The 22651-nt window shown below is 41.9% G+C and overlaps 1 protein-coding gene across 3 annotated transcripts in view; it reads right to left on the reverse strand.

Moving 5' to 3' along the window:
- The window catches only part of ANO2 (anoctamin 2), a 315904-nt gene that overhangs the window by 67414 nt on the left and 225839 nt on the right, over positions 1-22651 (reverse strand). For all 3 annotated transcript variants that reach the window (XM_040345150.1, XM_040345151.1, XM_040345152.1), the window contains one exon: positions 13413-13561. In XM_040345150.1, the coding sequence (XP_040201084.1) occupies positions 13413-13561 (149 nt within the window). The remainder of the gene's footprint in view (positions 1-13412; positions 13562-22651) is intronic.

Consider the following 22651-nt stretch of genomic DNA (forward strand, 5'->3'; position numbering starts at 1 on the left):
TTCACAAAGCACTTACGCCGACGTATCTCAAGATACGCCGACGTAAGTACAAATGTGCGTCGTCGTATCTATGCGCCGACCCACATACTAAGATACGCCTAAAAATAGGCTTCCTACGACCGACGTAACTTTCCTACGCCGTTGTACCGTGGGCGCATATTTACGCTGGGTGCATTTGCCGCTCCCATTGATTTTCTATGCACATATGCAAATGAGGGAGATACGCCGATTCGCGAACGTACTTGCGCCCGGCGCATAATATACGCGGTTTGCGTAAGTCGTACGTCCTGCGTAAAGTTATTCCCCATATATGAGGCGCAACTAATGCTAAGGCATGTACAAGGGAACACAGCCGGTGTATGTGAATAGGGCTGGGCATAGGTTACGTTCACGTCGTAGGCAGTGATCCGTCGTATCTTAGGGAGTAGTTCCGATGTAATTCTGAGCATGCGCACTGGTATATGTCCATGGGACGGCGCATGCGCCTTTCGTTTTAAGTACTTGTATGGCACTCGGCCCATCATTTGCATGGGGTCACGCCTCATTAGCATGGCTCACGCCCACTTTCACCTACGACGGCTTACGCTGAGGGAACCCAGCGCAGTTTGGGAGGCAAGTGCTTTGTGAATTTGGTGCTTGCCTCTCTGCGCTACGTCGGCGTAGCGTATATTGGATGCGCTACACCGGCATAAATATGCGCCATTGTATGTGAATCCGGGCCATTGTGTCTAATTTCTATAAATCTATTTATCTTTAGCCTTAATTTCCTTGTGAAAAATAGCGGTGCACTTCCTGTGCCCTGGCCACTTCTGTTCTGTAGACTCATAGCTGTATATGATGTGCTGTGTGAAATTATCTATAGTTCAGATGCTTCTGACTGCTAGTCTCACCAGATTTGGTGATGTCACTCCTAGCCTGCTCACTGTTCCTCTTACTTGAGAAGAAGCTGTAATTGAAGATCAGCAGTGCAAGGATCCCCAGGGCCTTCTTAATAGCATCATGGGCCCCTGGGCAAAGTAATGCTCTGGCCCTTCTACACCCTAGATATCCCCCCAGCACTCTTGCCCCTCTACACCCTGGATATTCCCCCAGCATTTTAACCATATACCATAAGATACCCCTTGTATTGTGACCCCACCATATCCCTGATACCCCCTACGCTGTGGCCTCTCTACATCCCTGATACCTTTAGCACTATAGCCACCCAAGCTACCCCAAGAATTGCTACCCCCTATACACCCCAGATCCCCCCCCTTAGCATTGTTTTCCCCCATACACCCTTGATATCTCCCAGCACTATTATTACATCGGTGTAGTACCCCCTTTTCCAGGGGAGATACAGTGCATGTAAACTTTTGGCTCTGTGCCCACCTCCAGCACTGAAATCACCTATACCAATCAAGCAGGCAGAAGGAGGGGCGGAGGAGGGAGCATCCCTCTGGGCATTCCAAGTCTTTCAGTGCAAACAGTGCTGGACAGCTGGGCTCCCCATGATATCATCCACAATGCTACTTCCGCAGGTGGGCTCTCAGTGCTGCCGACTCCAGCTCCTATCCTGCAGCCTTCGAGTCCCGAGCATTCAAGCTGAATGGGGTGGGGTCAGAGCATCACTGGTGCTCCGGCCCTGCCCCTCTCTGCTGGCTATAAAATAATAGGTATCGTTTATCCATCACTCTCAGTGCCATCATGGGGCCCCGTGGACTCAAGGACCAGCTGCTTTGGGTAAAGTGCAGGGGCCCCCAATGCAGCTGGGGCCCCTGGGCAGTGCCCAGGTGTGCCCTCTCATTAAGACAGCCCTGAGGATCCCCCTGCTTCAGCCCAATTTATTTTGTGAATCAGTGCTTGTCCCACATCTCCTGCTGCTTCTTGATTACCCCACAAGCTCAGATCCCAAGTTCTATTGCTCATTTGCTTTTTATAACATTTAGGTCACTGAGTCTAGTTGGAGTATGTGAATCACAAGATGTATAAACCAGAATAACAAATCTTTTGGTAGGTAAAAACAATTCATGTATACATTTTAACTGCATATTAAGAGTTGTTTGCCTGAATTTGTCATAAGCAGCTGCATCAGAAACACTGTTTGTTTATGCCAGGGAGGGGGCAGGCACTAGAGGTCAGCATCGGGTGTGGGGCTATGATTGGTAAGCACAGACGCCCATTTTTACTGCTGCATTTTATCCTTTGCTGCCAAGGGGGTGCAATTTATAGTCTTACACACATGCCCATTGCTTTAATAAAAACGCCCCTGATTTAAGTGGAGTGCATTAATAACCCAAACACTATTCAGTTACTGATAGTAGTGTTCACAAACTAGTAAAAAACACATAATGATTGCTCAGTCTTCAATGGCAATAAAGAAATGGCAAATATTTTTATTTTTAAAGCAACCAATCGAATATTATGTAGATGATTTTGGTATAAAATTAGCAGATGTCAAGAAATGAACACACTGTCATCCCTGAACGATAAGCTGTGCTCTAAATTTTATACATTTTAAGGAATCAAGAGGCAATTAGCACTGTTACCCACAATGACTTTTCTGAACTACAAAAGGGTCTTTCAGTGGACGTGTTAAAGCACGCCATTCTGTATTAAACTGTAATTAAAGTATTAAAGGGAATAATAGAACAATTGTTTCTGAATAAATGTTTATTACAATGTAGAGATTAAGAAAAAGACAGAAAAAAAACCTGTGAGATTAAAGCACAACTCCAGCTTCAGGGCTTCATACCCCCACCAGTCCTCCCACACACTTGCTTCCCCACTTTGTTGTGCAACATGTGAGAGCATAGTGGGCCATGGGCACCACATGGGCACCATGCACACTGCACCTATGGATGATATGCCACTGAATCGTTTGCGTATAAATAGGAAAATAGTTTTCAGCTTTAGATTAGACTCAATGGTAAGGTTTTCTTTGCTATCTCTGTCCATGTTATTCTAAGTTATGAATTCTTAATCTGGAAAAAGTATGAAAGAAGTCAGTTTGGAACTCCTGGGCTGCATACATTTTTCAGGTCAGTAACTCATTAAAGGTGGCCCCTAGGCTAAACAGCTTAAAACTGAACCCAAGGCAAACAGCTAAATACACAGATGTAATATGTATATGGAAGCTGTTTTACCTGTAAAATGGTTTGTAATTCTGTCTATTCACTTCTGAGATTTTAATAGCTCTGTCCTGTCTCACAGGGCATGAGACCTGTTTTTTTCTCTGCTGTAGTTAAAGTGTATCTAAACCCACAACAGTAAAATCTTTCTGTATATGCAGTAAAGCATACTTGCTATACTCACTGTGAAAACCTAAGAGGTTAATCCTCTGCATTGTGTAAAAAGGCTGTTTGATCCTGTCTTCTCTGTTTTTCCCCTTCTTCCACTGTCCCCAATCTATCTCCTGAGTTTTCCTTTATTGTGAGGGTGCATGTGATCCGCACAGGGACAATTAGCACTGTCCAGACAGGGGGTCAGGGGTCCTGCTGCCTCATAGGACAGTCAGAGTAGAATTAAAACTCCTCCTACAAGCTTTAACCATACACCAAGGTTAATTTACTAAAACTGGAGAGTGCAAAATCTGGTGCAGCTCTGCATAGAAACCAATCAGCTTCCAGTTTTCCTTGTCAAAGCTTAATTGAATAAGCTAAAGTTAGAAGTTGATTGGCTACCATGCACAGCTGCACCAGATTGCGCGCTCTCTAGTTTTAGTAAATTAACCCCACTGATAGAATCACAAGACTGCTATATACTGCCGATGAGAAACGATTTCTTAGCAGTTTATATTTACTAAAATAATTGCATTTCCGTGTTCTGTGTTGTGTGGGAGACCAGATATAGTCAATGCAGGGGACTGGGATTAGTAACAATTTAAGTAACACTTATAGGTCTCCTCCCCACCTTCCTCCTTTGACTGGACAGTGAAAAGAGAAGCATCAGTCTGATAAGGTTGCCTTTCTTTCACTGCTCTCCACCTCTTAGCATGTTCCTTACACTGAAGCACAACTGACTCCCCCTCGCTGAGCCCCACTGTACAGGGCAAGAGGCCAATACCAAGTCATAATCAGGTAATTACACAGCATGCATTTAAAATATATATATATATATATATATATATATATATATATATATATATATATATATATATATATATATATATATATATATATATATATATATATATATATATATATATATATATATATATATATATATATATAATCATGTAATAATGAATACAGAGCTGTATTAGTTTGTGCCTTATGCAGTTCTGCCTGGGGTTCAACTTTAAAATATAGTCATCGATTTTAAATAACTTAAACAATGGTTGTGATTTATGGAAACCACAGTGATACCATGTCTAATTATCTATGGCTCACTCACCATCACTGATATAAAGCTGACAATGGTTCCTTTATGGATGACTTGTGACTCCCACTTACTAATATGAACCCTAATTAGAGAACAATGATACCATGTTAAAGTCTTTGTTTTCGATTCTTCACGCAGCTTCTATACATTGTCTGAGTGAAATCCACTGGTTACTTACAGGTCAAGCTGTAGTGAGTTGATGCCTGATGGTATGGTTAAAATTTGGTCACTATTAATCAAAATACTTGGTAAAAAAATTTGAACACTGGGCACTCAGTTTACAAAATACAGTATATTGGATCTGTATGGCTATACCTGTAGTAGCAAAATGTCTGTCTGTAAATAAATCTAGCCTAACGAACCTGTTTCACTAATGGCCGAGGAGGGAGGTAAGGTTAAAAAAAAGGATTGACATATTCTGGTGGTAGGGAATTCTGTTATTACAAGGACAGATAGGACAATCTGTCACAAAGACCGAGGGCCAGATTCACCAAAGAGATACGACGGCGTATCTCCTGATACGCCGTTGTATCTCTGTTTCTATCTATGCGACTGATTCATAGAATCAGTTACGCATAGATATCCATAAGATCCGACAGGTGTAATTGTTTTACACTGTCGGATCTTAGGATGCAGTACCGCGGCCGCCGCTGGGGGGAGTTTGCGTCGTAAACCAGTGTCGGGTATGCAAATTAGGAGTTACGGCGATCCACGACGGATTTTCGCGTTCGCTACGTCGCCGCTAGTCTAGTTTCCCATCGCAAAGTTAGTCATTATTTGACCTGCCCTAACTTTACACAGCAATCGTATTGCTGTATAAAGTATGACCGTCGTTCCGCGTCGAAATTTTAAATTTAACGTCGTTTGCGTAACACGTCCGGGAAAACGGAAGTACGCTACGCGCGTCGTTAGTAAAAAAAATGACGTCACGGCGTGCAAAGCACGACGGGAATTGCGCAACTGAGCATGCGCAGTAGGTCCGGCGCGGGAGCGCGCCTAATTTAAATGGCACACGCCCATTTGAATTGGCCCGCCTTGCGCCGGAGGCCGCCGGCGTAGTTTTCATCGCAAGTGCTTGGTGAATCAGGCACTTGCGATGAAAACTTGCGGCGGTGTAACGTATCTACGATACGTTATGCCGCCGCACTTCTACGTGAATCTGGCCCCATGATCCCTGAACAGTATGTTGTTTACCGGGTGCTCGGGTTCCCCATGTTGTGGAGCAGATGAATAGATTTTTGGGTGGGGCAGGAAAAGACCCAGCCATCATGGTACATATTCGTACCAATGACAAAGTTAGAGGAAAATGGAGCATCCTATAAAATTATTTTAGGGATTTTAGGGACAGTAGGTGCTATATTAAAGAATAGGACCTCCAAGGCAGAATTCTCAAAAATACAGCCTGTACCTCGAGCTACACCAGAGAGGCAACAGGAGCATAGGGAACTCAACAAGTGGCTAAGGGACTGGTGCAGGAAGGAGAGGTTTGGGTTCAACTGAGCTGACTTTTCAGTCAGTTACCAGCGCTATAGCTGAGACAGACTGCATGTGGGGGGAAATCAAATGAAGCTATACCAGGCAGTGAGCAAAGGACAAAGGGTACTACTGTGGGCAAAGTTGGTAGTGTAACTAGATTACCTAGGACAAATGCGCATAGGCTGGCAGAATCCTATTGCAGCTTCACAACAAACAAGGAGAAAATAATATGTACTTGTACAAAATAAAAAAAGGCATGTTCACCAATGCTAGAAGTTTGATTAATAAATTGAAAGAACTGGAACTGCTGGTACATGAAGAGGATTTTGAGAGAGTATTGTTAGTAAAACAACATGGAATGTACCATTGTGGCCAGGGCCGCCATCATGAATTATGGAGCCCCTTACACAGCTTCAGGCATGGGCCCCCTGGAGCAGGGGGGGGTGCTGCCCCCCCAAATTGGGAAAAATAGATATATATATATATAAAAAATAAAAATATATAAAAAATAGATTTTTTTTATATAAAAAAGGGGGATTGTCATCCGGGGCACTGGGGATCTCCGGGCCCCTGGAGACCTCCGGACCTGTATATATATAAAAAAAATGTGGCCCTTTAATAAAAAATAAAATAAAAAAATATTCCATTTATTTTTATTTTTATAAAAAATAAATAAAAAAAGGGGGGGGTTGCCATCTGGGGCCCTGGGGGACTCCGGGCCCCTTACAGGTGTAGTGCCTGTACCCCCCTGATGGCAGCCCTGATTGTGGCTAACAAAAGCCAATGTTCAAAAAATAATTGAAAAACTTAATGTGAATAAATCAACCGGACCAGATGGCTTATACCCAACAGTCCTCAAAGAACTTAGCTAATATATAGCCAGGCTGTTATTCCTAACTTTTAAGGACAGGTTAGTGACTGGAACGGTACTGGCAGAGTGGCAAAAAGCTAACGTGGTACTGATATTCAAAATAGGGCTGAGATATATACCTGGAAACTACAGACCAGTCAGCGTAACATCAATAGTATGTAAACTATTGGAGGGGATGATAAGGGGATAATAAACACTTAGGGCCAGATTCACAAAAGAATTACGCCGGCGTATCTATTGATACGCCGCATAATTTTAAATTTCCCGCGTCGTATCTTTGTTTTGTATCTACAAAACAACATACGACTGCATCTGGGATCGATTCGACAGGTGTACGTCTTAGTACGCCGTCGGATCGTAGGTGCATTTTTTTCTGCCGGCCGCTAGGTGGCGTTTGCGTCGAATTCCGCGTTGAGTATGCAAATTAGCTAGTTACGGCGATCCACGAACGTACGTCTGGCCGGCGCATTTTTTTACCTCGTTTCCGTTCGGCTTTTTCCGGCGTATAGTTACCCCTGCTATTATGAGGCGTACTCAATGTTAAGTATGGCCGTCGTTCCCGCGTCAAATTTTGAATTTTTTACGTCGTTTGCGTAAGTCGTTCACAAATACGGCTGTACGTCATTTACGTTCACGTCAAATCCAATACGTCCTTGCGACGTAATTTGGAGCAATGCACACTGGGATATTTTACGGATGGCGCATGCGCCGTTAAAAAAAAATACGTAAAAAATGCGGGCTCAAGTCAAATTTAAATAAAACACGCCCCTAACATCCCCATTTCAATTACGCGGCCTTACACCGCAACACATACGTTACGCCGCCGTAAATAAGGGCGTAAGTTCTTTCTGAATACAGAACTTGCACCCTAAGTTACAGCGGCGTAACGTATCGGTGATACGTTACGCCAGCAGAAAGATCCGCTGATCTTTCTGAATCTGGCCCTCGATTTTCAAATTTAGATTTTGTGGGCATTTACGATAGTGGATAGATGGAAAACTGGTTACAGGAGCGCGTCCAAAGGGTGGTGATAAATAGCATATCTTCTGAATAGTGTGGAGTTGTAAGTGGGGTACCTTAAAGTAGTTCTAAAGGCAGAAGATTTTTTAACTTAATGTATTCTAGGCATTAAGATAAAAAACCTTCAGTGTGCAGCATCTCCCCTTAGCCCCCCCTAATACTTAACTGAGCCTCATTTTGATCCAGAGATGTTGCATGAGAGTCTCTGCAGTCTGGGACTCTCCCTCCTGATTGGATAAGAGAGAGGGGGCAGCGCCAAGCCCCAGCTCCGTATCTGAATGGACACAAAGAGCAGCAGCTCGGCTCGGGTTCCCCCATAGCAAGCTGCTTGCTGCAGGGGCACTTGGCAGTAGAGAGGGGCAGGAGCCCCAGCGAGGGACCCGAGAAGAGGAGGATCTGCACAGAGCATGTTTGTTATTAAAAAAAAAAAAAAACAATACTTTAATATCACTTTAAGGCTTTGTCCTGAGACCAATTATGTTTAACTCGTTCATAAACAATATAGACGTATAAATAACTCAATCTCAATGTTTTCTCAAAATAAGCAGGCTAATAACTTCACAACAGAATATAGCAACTTTACAGGAAGACCTTGATTATAAAGAGGTGGGCAACTACATGGAAAATTAGGTTTAATATTAAATAATTTAAAGTAATGCACTTGGAGACTAAAGAAATTAATGGCAGGGGGAGAACCTCTGGGGGAATCAAGGATAGAAAAGGATTTTGGAGTCCTAGTAGACTCGAGACTCAGCAACCACATGCAATGCCAAACTGCAGCAAGCAAAAATCGCAGACTATTAGCATACATTAAAAAGGATGTTTGCCCAAGAGATAAGACTAAAATTCTACCACTTTACAAAACTTTGGTTCAGCCACATCCTGAGTATGCTGTCCAGTTGTGGTCATCAGTCCTCAGGTAGGATGTGCTGGGACTGGAGAGAGTTCAGAGAAGGGCAACAAAGCAAATAAGGGGACTGGAGAACCTCAGTTATGAGAAACGACAACAAACATTAAATGTATTCTCCCTGGAGAAGAGACGTTTAAAAGGAGAGATCATAGTAATATACAAACATCTAAATGAAGTTGGACAAAAAGTGGTTTAACTTTAAACTGTGTAAGAGGTTCTTTACTGTTAGAACAGAAAATGTAAAACTCCCTTCCACAGTTGATGGTGTCACCGGGGAGTGTTGAAAAGTTCAAAAAACATCTTAACAAATGCAATATACAGGAATATGGGGAATGGTAGTGACATACATACACACACACACACATACCGACATAGGTTGAACTGAACGGATTGGTTTCTTCATTAAACTTTACCAATTATGTAACTATGTAATATGTCAATGCACATGAGGGTCCTGTGTTCAGGGTAGAGTATTTTAGCATTTTTACATTAGTGGCGGCTGGTGCTCCATTTTTTTAGGGGGGCGCAAACAAAATCACAAACACCCCCCCCCCCCCAACGTCACTCACCCGTGATTGGGCTTACAGACAGACGGACAGAGATATAGAATAGATAGATAGATAGATAGATAGATATAGAGATAGATAGATAGATAGATAGATAGATAGATAGATAGATAGATAGATAGATAGATAGATAGATAGATAGATAGATAGATAGATAGATAGATAGATAGAGAATAGATAGAATAGATGATATAGAATAGATAGATAGATAGATAGATAGATAGATAGATAGATAGATAGATAGATAGATAGATAGATAGAAATAGATAGAAATTGATAGAAATAGATAGATATAGAATAGATAGAATAGATGATATAGAATAGATAGCTAGCTATAGATATAGAATAGATAGATAGATAGATAGATAGATAGATAGATAGATAGATAGATAGATAGATAGATAGATAGATAGATAGATAGATAGATAGATATAGATAGAAATAGATAGATAGAGATATAATAGATAGATATATAGACAGATAGATAGAAATAGATAGATAGATAGAGAGATATAATAGATAGATATATAGAGAGATAGAATAGATATATAGATAGATAGATAGATAGATAGATAGATAGATAGATAGAAATAGATAGATATAGAATAGATAGATATATAGACAGATAGATAGATAGATATAATAGATAGATAAATAGATAGATAGATAGATAGATAGATAGATAGATAGATAGATAGATAGATAGCTATAGATATATAATCAATAGATAGATAGATAGATAGATAGATAGATAGATAGATAGATAGATAGATAGATAGATATATAGATAGATAGATATAGAATAGATAGATTAAGATAATAGATAGATAGGGATATAATAGATAGATATATAGAGAGATAGATAGAATAGATAGATAGATAGATAGATAGATAGATAGATAGATAGATAGATAGATAGATAGATAGATAGATAGAGATATAATAGATAGATAGAGATATAATAGAGAGATAGATATATAGATAGATAGATAGATAGATAGATAGATAGATAGATAGATAGATAGATAGATAGATAGATTTGGAATAGAAAGAGAGAGATATAGAAGAGAGATGAGAGAATACAGACCTATACACACAGCATGAGCTGCATGACTCTAGGAGGTTGCAGAGCTGGGACCCCCGTGTTACACATACTGGAGATGTGTAATAACACTAGCAGCCCCATCCAGATTACTGTCCCCAGGAAATGTGCTAAAAGCTTCTCAGCCCTTCACTGCACTCCCCCTCCTTCTACATCCCAGATCCACTATACACAGGACACTGCTGCTGCACGTTCTGAGAGCACAACACAAGAGTTCTCTGCCTAATTACCTGATCAGTGAGATGTCCTGATCACCGGCCGAAAAATCCTCTCATGTTCACACTAGCGAGGATGAGTCACTGAGAAAACCGGAAGTGATTGGCTGGTCCGATAAAAGCACCGCCCTAAGTCCTATGGACCAGCCAATCACTAACCACCATAAGGACACATCCAGCACAGAGTGGTTGTGCGAGCGCGGAGCTTTGCGCTCCGTGGGCAGTATAAAAGCCAGCCGATAGATTTGCTTGCCCATTCTCACGATTTCGATGACATCATGCTTCCCACAGCACCTCGGTGGCCGGCGCTCCGCCCCCCCACACACACACTTAAAGGGACATGTTATAAAAAAAAAAATATGTCATTTTTTTTTTTTTTCATTTTTTTTTTCATTTTTTTTTTTTTTTGTTGATGAGTAGCTTTGGGGGGGCGGCGCCCCTGCGCCCACTATGGACGGGCCGCCACTGTACAGATGTATACATTTGTGCTAACATTTACATGCATAAAACGTAAAGCAAAATGCACTCTGAAAGACACTAGGTGGCAGGAGATAGGAGGCAAGCCCAAGTTTCCTTTTGTTAGGATGCAGGAGGCCTTACTGGTCATGGCTACTGGCTAGTGCCTACATATAAATAATAGGGCTGTGCAAAATAACTTTTAATTAATCGATTAATCTTTAATTTTTTTGATCGATCAAAATCTTTTTGATCGATTAAAATTCTTTTGATTGGTACTCACCTCTCCGCCGGCTTCTGGGCCTTCAGGGAGTTCCGTTGGAGATCAAGTAACGTCACGCACACCAGCGGGGCTTGTCGTGTCCATCTGAAGGGCTCCTTTGCTGTGCCTTCATATCTGCATGCCGGCGGGGCCTTTACGATCTGTCACACGCAAGGGCTGTTACACTTCCCTCTATCACCCTGGGATTCTAAAACCATCCACTGGGAGTTGTGATAGTTCCCTTCATGGGACATCTACATGCCGACGGACTGATGTTAACCCCTCCTCATCTGGATTCAGCAGTGGTATCGTTGTACACATTTTTATTCCAGTATCATACTTAGCTACATGTTTTTAAGACTGCTTTTGGTACCGTTTGGTATTACTCGCACCATTTTTACAGTTTATGTAGCTACATTGATTTTTATCTCCAGTGCAATATTTATTTGGTTACCTACTTGAAGACTATAAAAGTTTTAATGCTATTCCCATCGAGCGCTGCCTTTGTGTGTTTTTGTATCCTGCTATCCATTTTTTTAGTGGTTGGTAGCTGCACTGGGAATCAGCCTGCAAGGAGATCAGCTAAAAGTAGTTGGATCTGCATGTGCATTATAATTAATCGAAATTAGTCGATTAATCGATTTTTAAAAAAAAACAATTAATCGAACACAAAAATTTTGATCAGTAACAGCCCTAATAAATAATATTATGTAATCAATGGATGCCACTGCAGCTGGTTAGACACAATTGATATTTATATGTAGGCCCTGAATGCAAGAGCCATTCATGAAGCCGATGGAAAACATAGTTATTTAGGGTTAACATGGGGGAGGGGGGTGGGGCCAGCATGGTTGGGTGATTCCTCTTCAGGTCTGCTCTGATGGTTGGTGGGAGGAGCTGTTTTTGTCTGTGTATAATTAGATTGGTCCAAACTTATCAGATTAAACACATGCAGACATGTCCCCTCCCACTGGCCACCAGAGCAGAACAGATGAGGAACTGATTGTCAGAAAAATGCCAGAACAATAGCTTTGCCCATATTGTTGCTAGGATGCAAGCATCTACTGTTCTTTGTTGCTAGAAGCAGGTGGCTTTAACCGCCTAGCATCCTAGCAACCAATAGTGCATATTTTACCTGTAAGCGTATACTCAAATGTAAAACAAAAAATTGCCATACAGCAGTCAGTGCTTCTGGCAGCAAGATCCAGCACTGATAGACATCTTTTATTCCTCTTCTGTCAATGAGCTTTTATTGTACTGAAACACCATATAAGGCATTTCATGGCTAAACTGAATCTTTTTCAAAAAAAGACGCATTACAAATATTTTGTCGAAAGGTGAGCCATCAGTGGACTGAAATACCTCTCTCAAGATTTCATCTACCATCAAAGTCCACCCAAATGGAACAAATGTCTGGTTCCCCCAATGCGCTAATTGTAGTCAGCATCAAGGAAAAAGCTCTATGTGGTGACAGAAATATTCTCCACATGCTCGAGGTCAGGCTGCAGGCTACCAAGCTGGGAGTAATTTTCACTTTCTTCCCATCAACATGTTTCCTTATGTACTTCCATAAAAGAGTTAAAGCCCAGATTTAGTCAAAAATATATATTTTTTTAATGAACTGGCTGTGGATTTAGTTGAAATGTTTAGTCCTCTCATCCCCCTTAAAATAAAAACAAGGTGAACAAAATCAAGCACATAGCCGTGCAATCTCTATTGGCAAACATTAGTATACAAAGAAATTTTAGACATTAGTGTGCTTCTAAAAATGCAGCAAGAGTTTGCGGAAGGCTCTTTTCTGTTTCAGCATGACCGTGCCCCTGTGCACAAATCCAGCTCTATATAGAAATAGCTTGACAAGTTTGGTGTGGAAGAACGTGAATGGTCTGACCTTTACCCCACCGAACACTGACTATAAGCCAGTTCTGCTCTTTTAGCATCAATACATGACCTCAAAAAATGCTTTTTTGGCTGAGTAGGCACACATAAAATTCCTTGGAAAGCCTTCCTAGAAAAGTAGAGGAAGCAAAGGGGGGCAACGACCTTATATAAGTGTCATAGCCAGTTGTCCACAAACATTTAGCCTCATAGTGTATTACCATAACTACATAAATACTCTTAAACTACTGACATTCAGAACAATACAAACATTGCACATAAGCCAGCCCTTACTCATCTCCATGTATTCTGGTGTCAGTCCAGTGAATGGCTCCAAAGCGTAGTCACGGACCCATTGTTGATGTTCTCTAGAATTGTGCAGACTGTTCTCCCGTGAGTCTGTCCTTTCATCCTTCAACTTTCTGAACAATTTTTTCAATTTCCTGAAATAAAGGAAACATAAAATCTTATTGCGCCAGCTTTTAAATAAAAGTTTGCTCTATTCGTTGTCCATGCAACAACTGCTTTAGCTAATAAATGAAAATTTAGTAAAGGCTTATTGGAAAAGCAAAATCTTTTACAAAATCCATAAAATCATAATGACTCATATCCTGATCGTACAAAGAAGAAGAATGCCAATGAATCACAAATGATTTCATTAATCCAAAATGCTGAGTACAAATTTTTTTCCGGCCATTGCGACATTAAAGGAATATTTAATGAATCCTTAAAGGTACACTACCATTTTAGCTTGAAAGTATAGCATAGACTAGTGCAGTGATGGTGAACATTTTTGAGCCCGAGTGGCCAAACTGCGACACAAAACCAACACATTTTTTCTAAAGTGCCAACACAGCAATTAGTGACAGCCACAGATAATGGCCACCCATGGCCTCTCACCAATCCCAGTGACACAGAAACAACACTTCCTCCAAACAGATGTCCTCTCACGCTCGGTTGCCCGCGGCGACACCCGCAACTGGCACTGCAGTGATGTTATCCTCGCAGCCGCTCTGTCCCCTGGCTCACAGTCTCTCTCCTTTGCAGCAATGACTCCTCTCTCTCTCTCTGCATGGTAATGCTGGCTGGACATTAAAATTGACCCATAGTCTTCTGGGACTACATGTCCCATGGTGTACTTTTCCTGGCTCCTCATTTGTCCCTGGCTGCAGCCAATTGGGAGGCAGGCAGAATCAGAGCAGGCAGCGATTGCTGCAAGCATTGCTCTGTCTCTCTCCAGCGTTGCTTGACAGAAGAAGGGGATGAGCAGAAAAAATACACGGATAGCCCGCATTCGTTTCTCCACTTGTCACAGCGCCACTGCACTTCTCACTCCCGAAGCTTCACCAGGCAGGGGAGGGGAGGATTAGAGAGAGCAGACATTAGCGGCGGGAGGGGCTTCCCAGTATAGCTGGTGTGCCATAGGTTCGCTATCACTGGACAAGTGGATAAGGGATGCATCTTACCTGCCAATGGATATTTTGTTTTTCATCCCAATACAGTGTTAAATTAAATTCTCTGATCACTGCTGAGCTTGGAAGGCTCAAAGGCTTTTTGCAGTTCAAAAAATTACACCTGATTACTAATAAATAATATACAGTGGAGAAAATAATTATTTGATCCGCTGCAGATTTTGTAAGTGTGCCCACTTACAAAGAAATGAGGGGTCTATAATTTGAAGAAATAATTCTGGACGGCTGCGCTTCCAAAAATCCTTTTATTGAAGCTTCATATGACAAGTGGTTGACAGATGGAGCAGGGGACAAAGATGTAGACGCATTTCGCACAAATCATGTGTTTTTCTTGGATTTTTGGTTGATATTCTGTCTCTATCATTTAAAATACACTTATGATAACAATTATAGACCCTTTTCTGGCAGTGGATTTGGACCAAACTCTTTACATCATATTTGCGTGAAACGCGTCTACCTCTTTGTCCCCTGCTCCATCTGTCAACCACTTGTCATATGAAGCTTCAATGAAAGGATTTTTGGAAGTGCAGCCGACCAGAATTATTTCTTCACATTACACAGCATGCAAGCTGGGCTGGCACCTGACTAGTGTGTGTGGGGATTAGCCAGAGACTCACTCACCTGGAGCAGCCTTTCTTGTTTCATTAGAAGGGTCTATAATTGTTATCATAAGTCTATTTTAAATGATAGAGACAGAATATCAACCAAAAATCCAAGAAAAACACATGATACAAATATTATATACTGTATTGAGTTGCAGTTCAGTGAGTAAAATAGGTATTGGATCCCCTACCAATCAACAATAATTCTGGCTCCCACAGACTGGCTGCAGTATGTGCTCATGCGGTATACAGATTAGTCCTGTCAATTTAAGAAAGGGCTCCTAACAACTCGTTATGTGTATAAAAGACACCTGTCAACAGAATCTCTTTCTTCCATTTACACCCACCATAATGGGCAAGACCAAAGAGCTATTAAAGGATGTCAGGGACAGGATTGTAGACGTCGACAAGACTGGGATGGCCTATAAGACCATCAGCAAGAAGCTGGGTGAGAAGGAGACAATTGTTGGAGTGGTTATTGGCAAATGGTAGAAATACAAAATAACCATCAATTGTCTTTGGTCTGAAGCTCCATGCAAGATTTTGCCTCATGGGGTAAAGATGATCATGAGAAAAGTGAGGGATTAGCCCAGAATTACATGGGAGATGCCTCTGAAAGATCTGAAGGCAGTTGGGAGCAGTCACCCAAAAAAATTTTAAGAACACAATATGCAGCCATGCAAGGTCCCCCTCCTCAAGAAGGCACATGTACAGGCCTGTCTGAAGTTTGCCAATGAAAATCTAAATGATTCAGAGAAGGATTGGGAGAAAGTACTGTGGTCAGATGAGACGAAATTTGAGCTCTTTGGTAGAAAAATGCTGACTATGACCCTAAGAACACCATCCCTACAGTCAAGTACGGAGGTGGAAACATTATGCTTTGGGTCTGTTTTCCTGCCAAAGGTCCTGACTGACTTTGCCACATTGAGGGGGCAATGAACTGGACAGGTCATGTATTGTAAAATCTTGGATGAGAACTTTCCTCCCTCAGCCAGAACACTGAAGATGGGTCGTGGATTGGTCTTCCAGCATGACAATGACTCAAAACATACTGCCAAGGCAACAAAGGAGTGGATAAAGAAGAACACAAAAAGGTCATGGAGTGGCCTAGCCAGGCTCCAGACCTTAATCCTATAGAAAATTGATGGGAGCTGAAACTTTGAGTTGCCAAGCAACAGCCAAACAACCCAAGGATTTAAAGAAGGTCTGTAAAGAAGAGTGGACCAAAATACCTCTTGAGATGTGTGCAAACCTGGTACCCAACCACAAGAAACAACAAGGGTTTCTCCACCAAGTACAAAGTCATATTTTGCTTTGGGATCAAATACTTATTTTACTCACTCCATCTCAATTTATAACATTTGCATCATGTGTTTTTTTCTGGATTTTTAGTTGATATTCTGTCTCTATCATTTAAAATACACCAATGATAAAAAAAATATTGACACATCATGTCGTTGTAAGTGGGCAAACTTACAAAATCTGCAGGGGATCAAATAATCATTTTCCCCACTGTATGCCATAATCACTGCATTATACAGTAAGCCCTGTGTGCAGAGCATGTAGCTCTTAACAAGGGTGTTTTAAAAACATTAAAGGAATAGAACGCTTTGGAGTCAGCACTAGAGGCACTGGAAAGTCTTGCTTGATCTGGGTGCAAAGGATACATAAGAACATTGTGATGTAAACACAGCTTACTGAAATATAAAATGTATTGACTACAATAGACACCTTAAATATTTTAACGTTTAACTCCCCTTTACTGAAGAATTGTAAGGCATGATAGGGAAGTTGTCAACTTTAAAAATACAAAAAAAGGAACAACACCAGTTGCTGGGGTTTTACGAGGCCAATCGCTGTCAATTTCACAAAGGAGCAAAGTCAACAGAGGGATACTTTACAAACAGTTTTCTTTTTTATTTTCTCATTCTTTTATGACGCTTTTAATGAATTACCTTGGTCAATAAAAGATTTACAGTAGTGCACAAAATGCACAATTTGTTGCATGCTAAAAGCCAAATTGTATTATATTCTATTGAGTGCATCCGGAATTTAAAGAATCCAAACATACATTAGCAGATAAGATTATTTTCAAAGCTGACAATTTCACTGCCACTTCTTATTAAAACAGAGTTTAATTCAGTAAGGGCTCAGTATAACATGCAGTATAACATTTTTAGAAGCAGCCATCTTATGGTGACTAGGATAGCAAAGTACAGTGTGTTGTTAAAACAGCGCTCTCTAGTGGCAAAACTATGATAATGGCCGAAGACAAAGTGACAAACAAAAAAAAAATTCTTGCTACAAGTGAAAGTTTCAGGAAGATTTTTTAAAATTATATATATATTGTTATGAAAGTAATAATTTATGTTTCTGCTTATTGGTAATACGTTTGGATATTTTATATGCATCCATCACTGACGTCAATGGTGGGAATAGAGTAAATCATTGACCTCTGTGATATGAATGGAATGCATACCGATGAATGTAGCCTCGTCCTGGACTTATCATCACTCTTCTGTGAACAGAAAACTCCTCTAATCCTGTGTTGTTGTATGAAGTTGGTTTAGAAGACCAAGATTCTCTGTGTGACATAAGTGATAATCAGATGAGATTCTTCAGCTCTCTAGGCATGTTAGAGAACAGCCCAGCTGTCTGAGTTGCTGAGTGTAGGGATAATAACTTCAGACACACAACATTTTTGTTCCTATACAAAATGTCCCAAAGAATGGGAGTAGTCAGTAAGTTTTAAGAGCCGGTTCACACTGGGGCGAGTCGTCGCGTCCCATTCTATTCACCAGAACCGTTCTAATAGGAGCAACGGAAGCTGCTTACTCATTGGCTATTAAGGACGCTGTGGCCAGCTTCCCGACCTCGCTTCTTAACAACCAGCTTTTACTGCACCCTGATTGGGCGGGGCAAACACCTGTCGAACACCCTGCAAATTCAGTGCGAACAGCCAATGTTTGGCCTGAACTCATGCGTGGGCTGAACCGTTCGCCCCACATCATTCCTGATATGTGCCTGCTGCACCATGTACTTGATCCGGAGATCAACCATCGCTGGATACAGACAACGTTGGAGCAGGGAGCTGGGACCGAGTAGATTACCACCGCTGGATTTTTTTAATTTATTTTTTATTAATAAAGGACTTTTTTCTATGGTGTGTGTATGTGTGTGTTTTTTCCAACTATTTACACTTCCTTTGTGAAATGGTAGGGGTACAATGTACCCCATTACCAATTCACATAGGGGAGGGGCCAGGATCTGGGGGTCCCCTTTGTTAAAGGGGTCTTCCAGATTCTGATAATCCCCCCGCCCGCAGACCCCTACAACCACCGGGCAATGGTTGTGGGGATGAGGCCCTTGTCCCCATCAACATGGGGACATCCTCCCCATGTTGAGGGCATGTGGCCTGGTACGGTTCAGGAGAGGGGGGGCCGCACTCTGTCCCCCCTCTTTTCTGTTGTCGGCCAGGTTAACATGCTCGGATAAGGGGTCTGGTGTGAATTTTTGGGGGAACTCCACGCCATTTTTTTTTTTTATTTAGTGTGGAGTTCCCCTTAAAATCCACACCAGACCTGAAGGGTCTGGAATGGATATTTGGGGGGGAACCCCACGTCATTTTTGTTAAATAATGATCGGGGTTCCCCTTAATATCCATTCCAGACCTGAAGGGCCTGGTAATGGAATTGGGGGGGACCCCCACGCTATTTTTATTTTATTTTTTTTATGAATGAATTCGCTCTGAATTGCCAGAGCCGACAATTCATTATAGCTGCAAATCCGGTTTTAAAAGACTTGTTTTCCTTTCAGAAATGACACTTTGTGCAGGGACAGTTCTAAGTACGGGAAACATGCGCTATTTCACATGCTAACTTTACACCCCCCCTAAGTACGAAATTTAAAGGAATATTTCACTTTTATTGTTTCACTTTTAGCATTATTAAATTCACTGCTCCCGAAAAAACAGCCGTTTTTAAAACTTTTTTTTGCATTGATACATGTCCCCTGGGACAGGACCCAGGTCCCCAAACACTTTTTAGGACAATAACTTGCATATTAGCCTTTAAAATTAGCACTTTAGATTTCAAATGTTCGAGTCCCATAGACTTCAATAGGGTTCTAAAGTTCACACGAACATTTGGTGTGTTCGCAAGTTCCGGTGCGAACCGAACAGGGGGGTGTGGGCGCCAGAGGCTGTAGTGTGGGCGCCAGGGGCTATAGTGTAGGCATCAGGGGCTGTAGTGTGGGTGTCAGGGGCTGTAGTGGGGGTGTCAGGGGAACACTCACATGTAAATAAGCTCATCGAATGCAAGGGGGACCGCTCCAATCCATCCCCCAGACATCACACTGTGCACAGAGGACAGTGTTGTGGAGAGGCTGGATGGCATTCTGTGGCTGACAGGGAAGCCTAAAGAACCACTGAGTGGATGTGATGTCACTGGAGGTGGGGACGCGGCCAGGATACAGGAAGAGCACACTGTAACAGGGCAGGTTACGTGCTCAGAGCTTCAGTTCCGTCTAGTGCGGGAATATTTGTACTTGTGAGGCACTTTACGTACACTCGCGGGTATGTCCCTACTCACGAGTGTACGTAAAGTGAGTGTATGCCTGTACATACAACACATGACATCACTTCCAAATTTTTGCTCTGTCGTACGCAAATTTTCGGGATTTTAGTAAACTCACCAGATTCGATCTGAGATTAGCATCCAAAAAAAACGGACGATCATTCGCCCGATAATATCATTGTGTGTACCACACAAGGTTATACGGAATAAGTCCAATTGCTTTAAAAATAACTGTGATAAGCAGGAACTGTCTCATTTCTACTTTTGACTAGTAGTTGGGGGCAATTGCAATTCAAATTAAAAGCTCAGATCTGATTGGTTGCTTTAAAACAAATCCCTTTTATTTATAAACACCTCTTTTATACAAGCAACATATAAGTCACACTCTCTCAGCTGGAAGAAAACAAATGGAGGAAGAGAAAGGAAATAAATCTCTGAGTGCCCTTAGCTTTTTGTGTTATTAGCCATGCTCCTAAAAAAACAACAGTGATGCCCAGGTATGTCAATGACATACATGCACGCTATGATTGAAAATACATCTTTGTTTTCATGCTAACAATTTGTTCTCTTGAGTAACACTTTGTTGCTTTTGAAATGGAGCTCCTAGGCACTTAAACCAAATTTTCCGAATAATATCCATAACAAAATATCTATTGTCTAGCGGGGGTAAGCTCTTTCATTCCTTACTGGCCCCTGGAACTATTTAGTACAATGTGTCCTGTTCCTGCTACAGGGGATTTCTATTGATATTTTGATTTGCATTTGCTTCAGTGTCTTGCAGAGTTGCAGACTAAACAGAAGCAAAGGACATTGTATAACATGAAGGGTGATGCCCTGAGTATTGTGGTGGAGAACATGTGGCATCCAGTTACAATTTATCCTCATGGACATCTGGGTCTTGTTCTCTTGTTCTCCATATTTGGGTAAGATAATTAACAATATACACAACATACTCTGCATTAAAAGCAAGCAAGTGGTAAAGGTTATTGTGACTTTTGAATAAAGAAGCTAATACTGAGAGAATGGACCCCAACATCTGTTTGGCAAGCATAACACTTCTGCAGCACTTATTTTGCACCACAAGGTGTCCTCAGTCTACTGGATTTAACATTGGTAACTAGGCATGTGCAAAAGGGAAAATTTCGTTTTGTTTCGTTTTAATTCGTTATTTAATTAATTTCGTTAAGTTAGGTTTGTTACATGTGTTAAATTCGTTTTCGGAAACTCGTTCGTTTTCGACCGAATTTCGAAAAATCCGGTCGAATTCGAAAATATTTCGACCGGATTCGACAACAAATAGTCTCTTTTCGAATATAATTTCGAAATTCGATCCAAAAAAAAAAATTGGAATTCCAAATCGAAAACCCGCGGACGAATTCCCGAATTGCAATATTAATGAATTTACCGAATCCGAACGAACGTTTTCGAATCGAAAACCCGCGGACGAAATTCGATCGGAATTCGAAAAAAAAAAATAATCGAATTCCGATCGAATTTCGTCCGCGGGTTTTCGATTCGGAATCGAAAACGTTCGTTCGGATTCGGTAAATTCATTAATATTGCAATTCGGGAATTCGTATGCATCCGAATGTCCAAATAATGAAAAATTTGTCCGAATTTCGATTCGGAACGAAACGAAATGCACATGCCTATTGGTAACCCAATACAACCGGCTTGCTCTGATCCCAGGTTGTCATAGTCACCCCCCCCCCCCCCCCTTGGCACAGCATCCTGGGCTCACTGTACTATTATATCAACAGCATTCACATGTCACTACATGCAGCATTCAGCATTTGGGTTTGAGACATGTAACAAAGCAGCCAGCAATAAATTCCATGGAAAGCAAATATATGTGTATGTATATATCATTTCTTAGTTCGGGGGGGGGGGGGGGCTCAGGGGGACAGGACAATAAAAACTTGATTTTCAATTTAAATGCTGGTTTCTCACGCTGATTATACTCATATTACCAACACTCCCCAGCCTGGCAGCATTTCCCACCCCCCACATAACAGTGCTGGTGTCTAGAAAGTTTGTTGCTTTACCTGTAGTGCCACCAGCTTACTATGTTCTTCAGCGCATGGAATTTGAAAAAAAGATGCTGTAAGAACCTTTATTTTCAGAGGGACTCACTACCAGGGGACAGGAAAATACAAACTCTTTAAAGTGGATGTTCACCCGAAAACTTAATTTTTAACATTAGATTGATGCTCATTTTGTCAAGGGGAATCGGGTAGTTTTTTTAAAACCGAAGCAGTACTTACCGTTTTAGAGAGCGATCTTCTCCGCCGCTTCCGGGTATGGGCTGCGGAACTGGGCGTTCCTATTTGATTGACAGGCTTCCGACAGGCTTCCGACGGTCGCATACATCGCGTCACGATTTTCCGAAAGTAGCCGAACGTCGGCTTCTTTCGGCTACTCGTAACGCGATGTATGCGACCGTCGGAAGCCTGTCGGAAGCCTGTCAATCAAATAGGAACGCCCAGTCCCGAAGACCATACCCGGAAACGGTACGTACTGCTTCGATTTAAAAAAAAAACACCCGATTCCCCTTGACAAAATGAGCATCAATCTAATGTTAAAAACATTTTTTTGGGTGAACTTCCGCTTTAATATACTAGCAAATACCCAAAAGCAGGTGATTGAAAACCCCTTTAACTGCTTGCCGACCAGCCGCCGTCATTCTACGGCGGCAGGTCGGCTCTCCTGGGCGAGAGCCCGTAGCGCCCCCCGCTCGCCCCCGACTCCCGTGCGTGTGCCCGGCGGGCGCGATCGCCGCCGGGCACACGCGATCGCTCGTTACAGAGCGGGGACCGGGAGCTGTGTGTGTAAACACACAGCTCTCGGTCCTGTCAGCGGGGGAAATGCTGATCTTCTGTTCATAC

This window comes from Rana temporaria, chromosome 3 (genome assembly GCF_905171775.1).
Source record: "Rana temporaria chromosome 3, aRanTem1.1, whole genome shotgun sequence".
In the NCBI taxonomy this organism is placed as follows: Eukaryota; Metazoa; Chordata; class Amphibia; order Anura; family Ranidae; genus Rana; species Rana temporaria.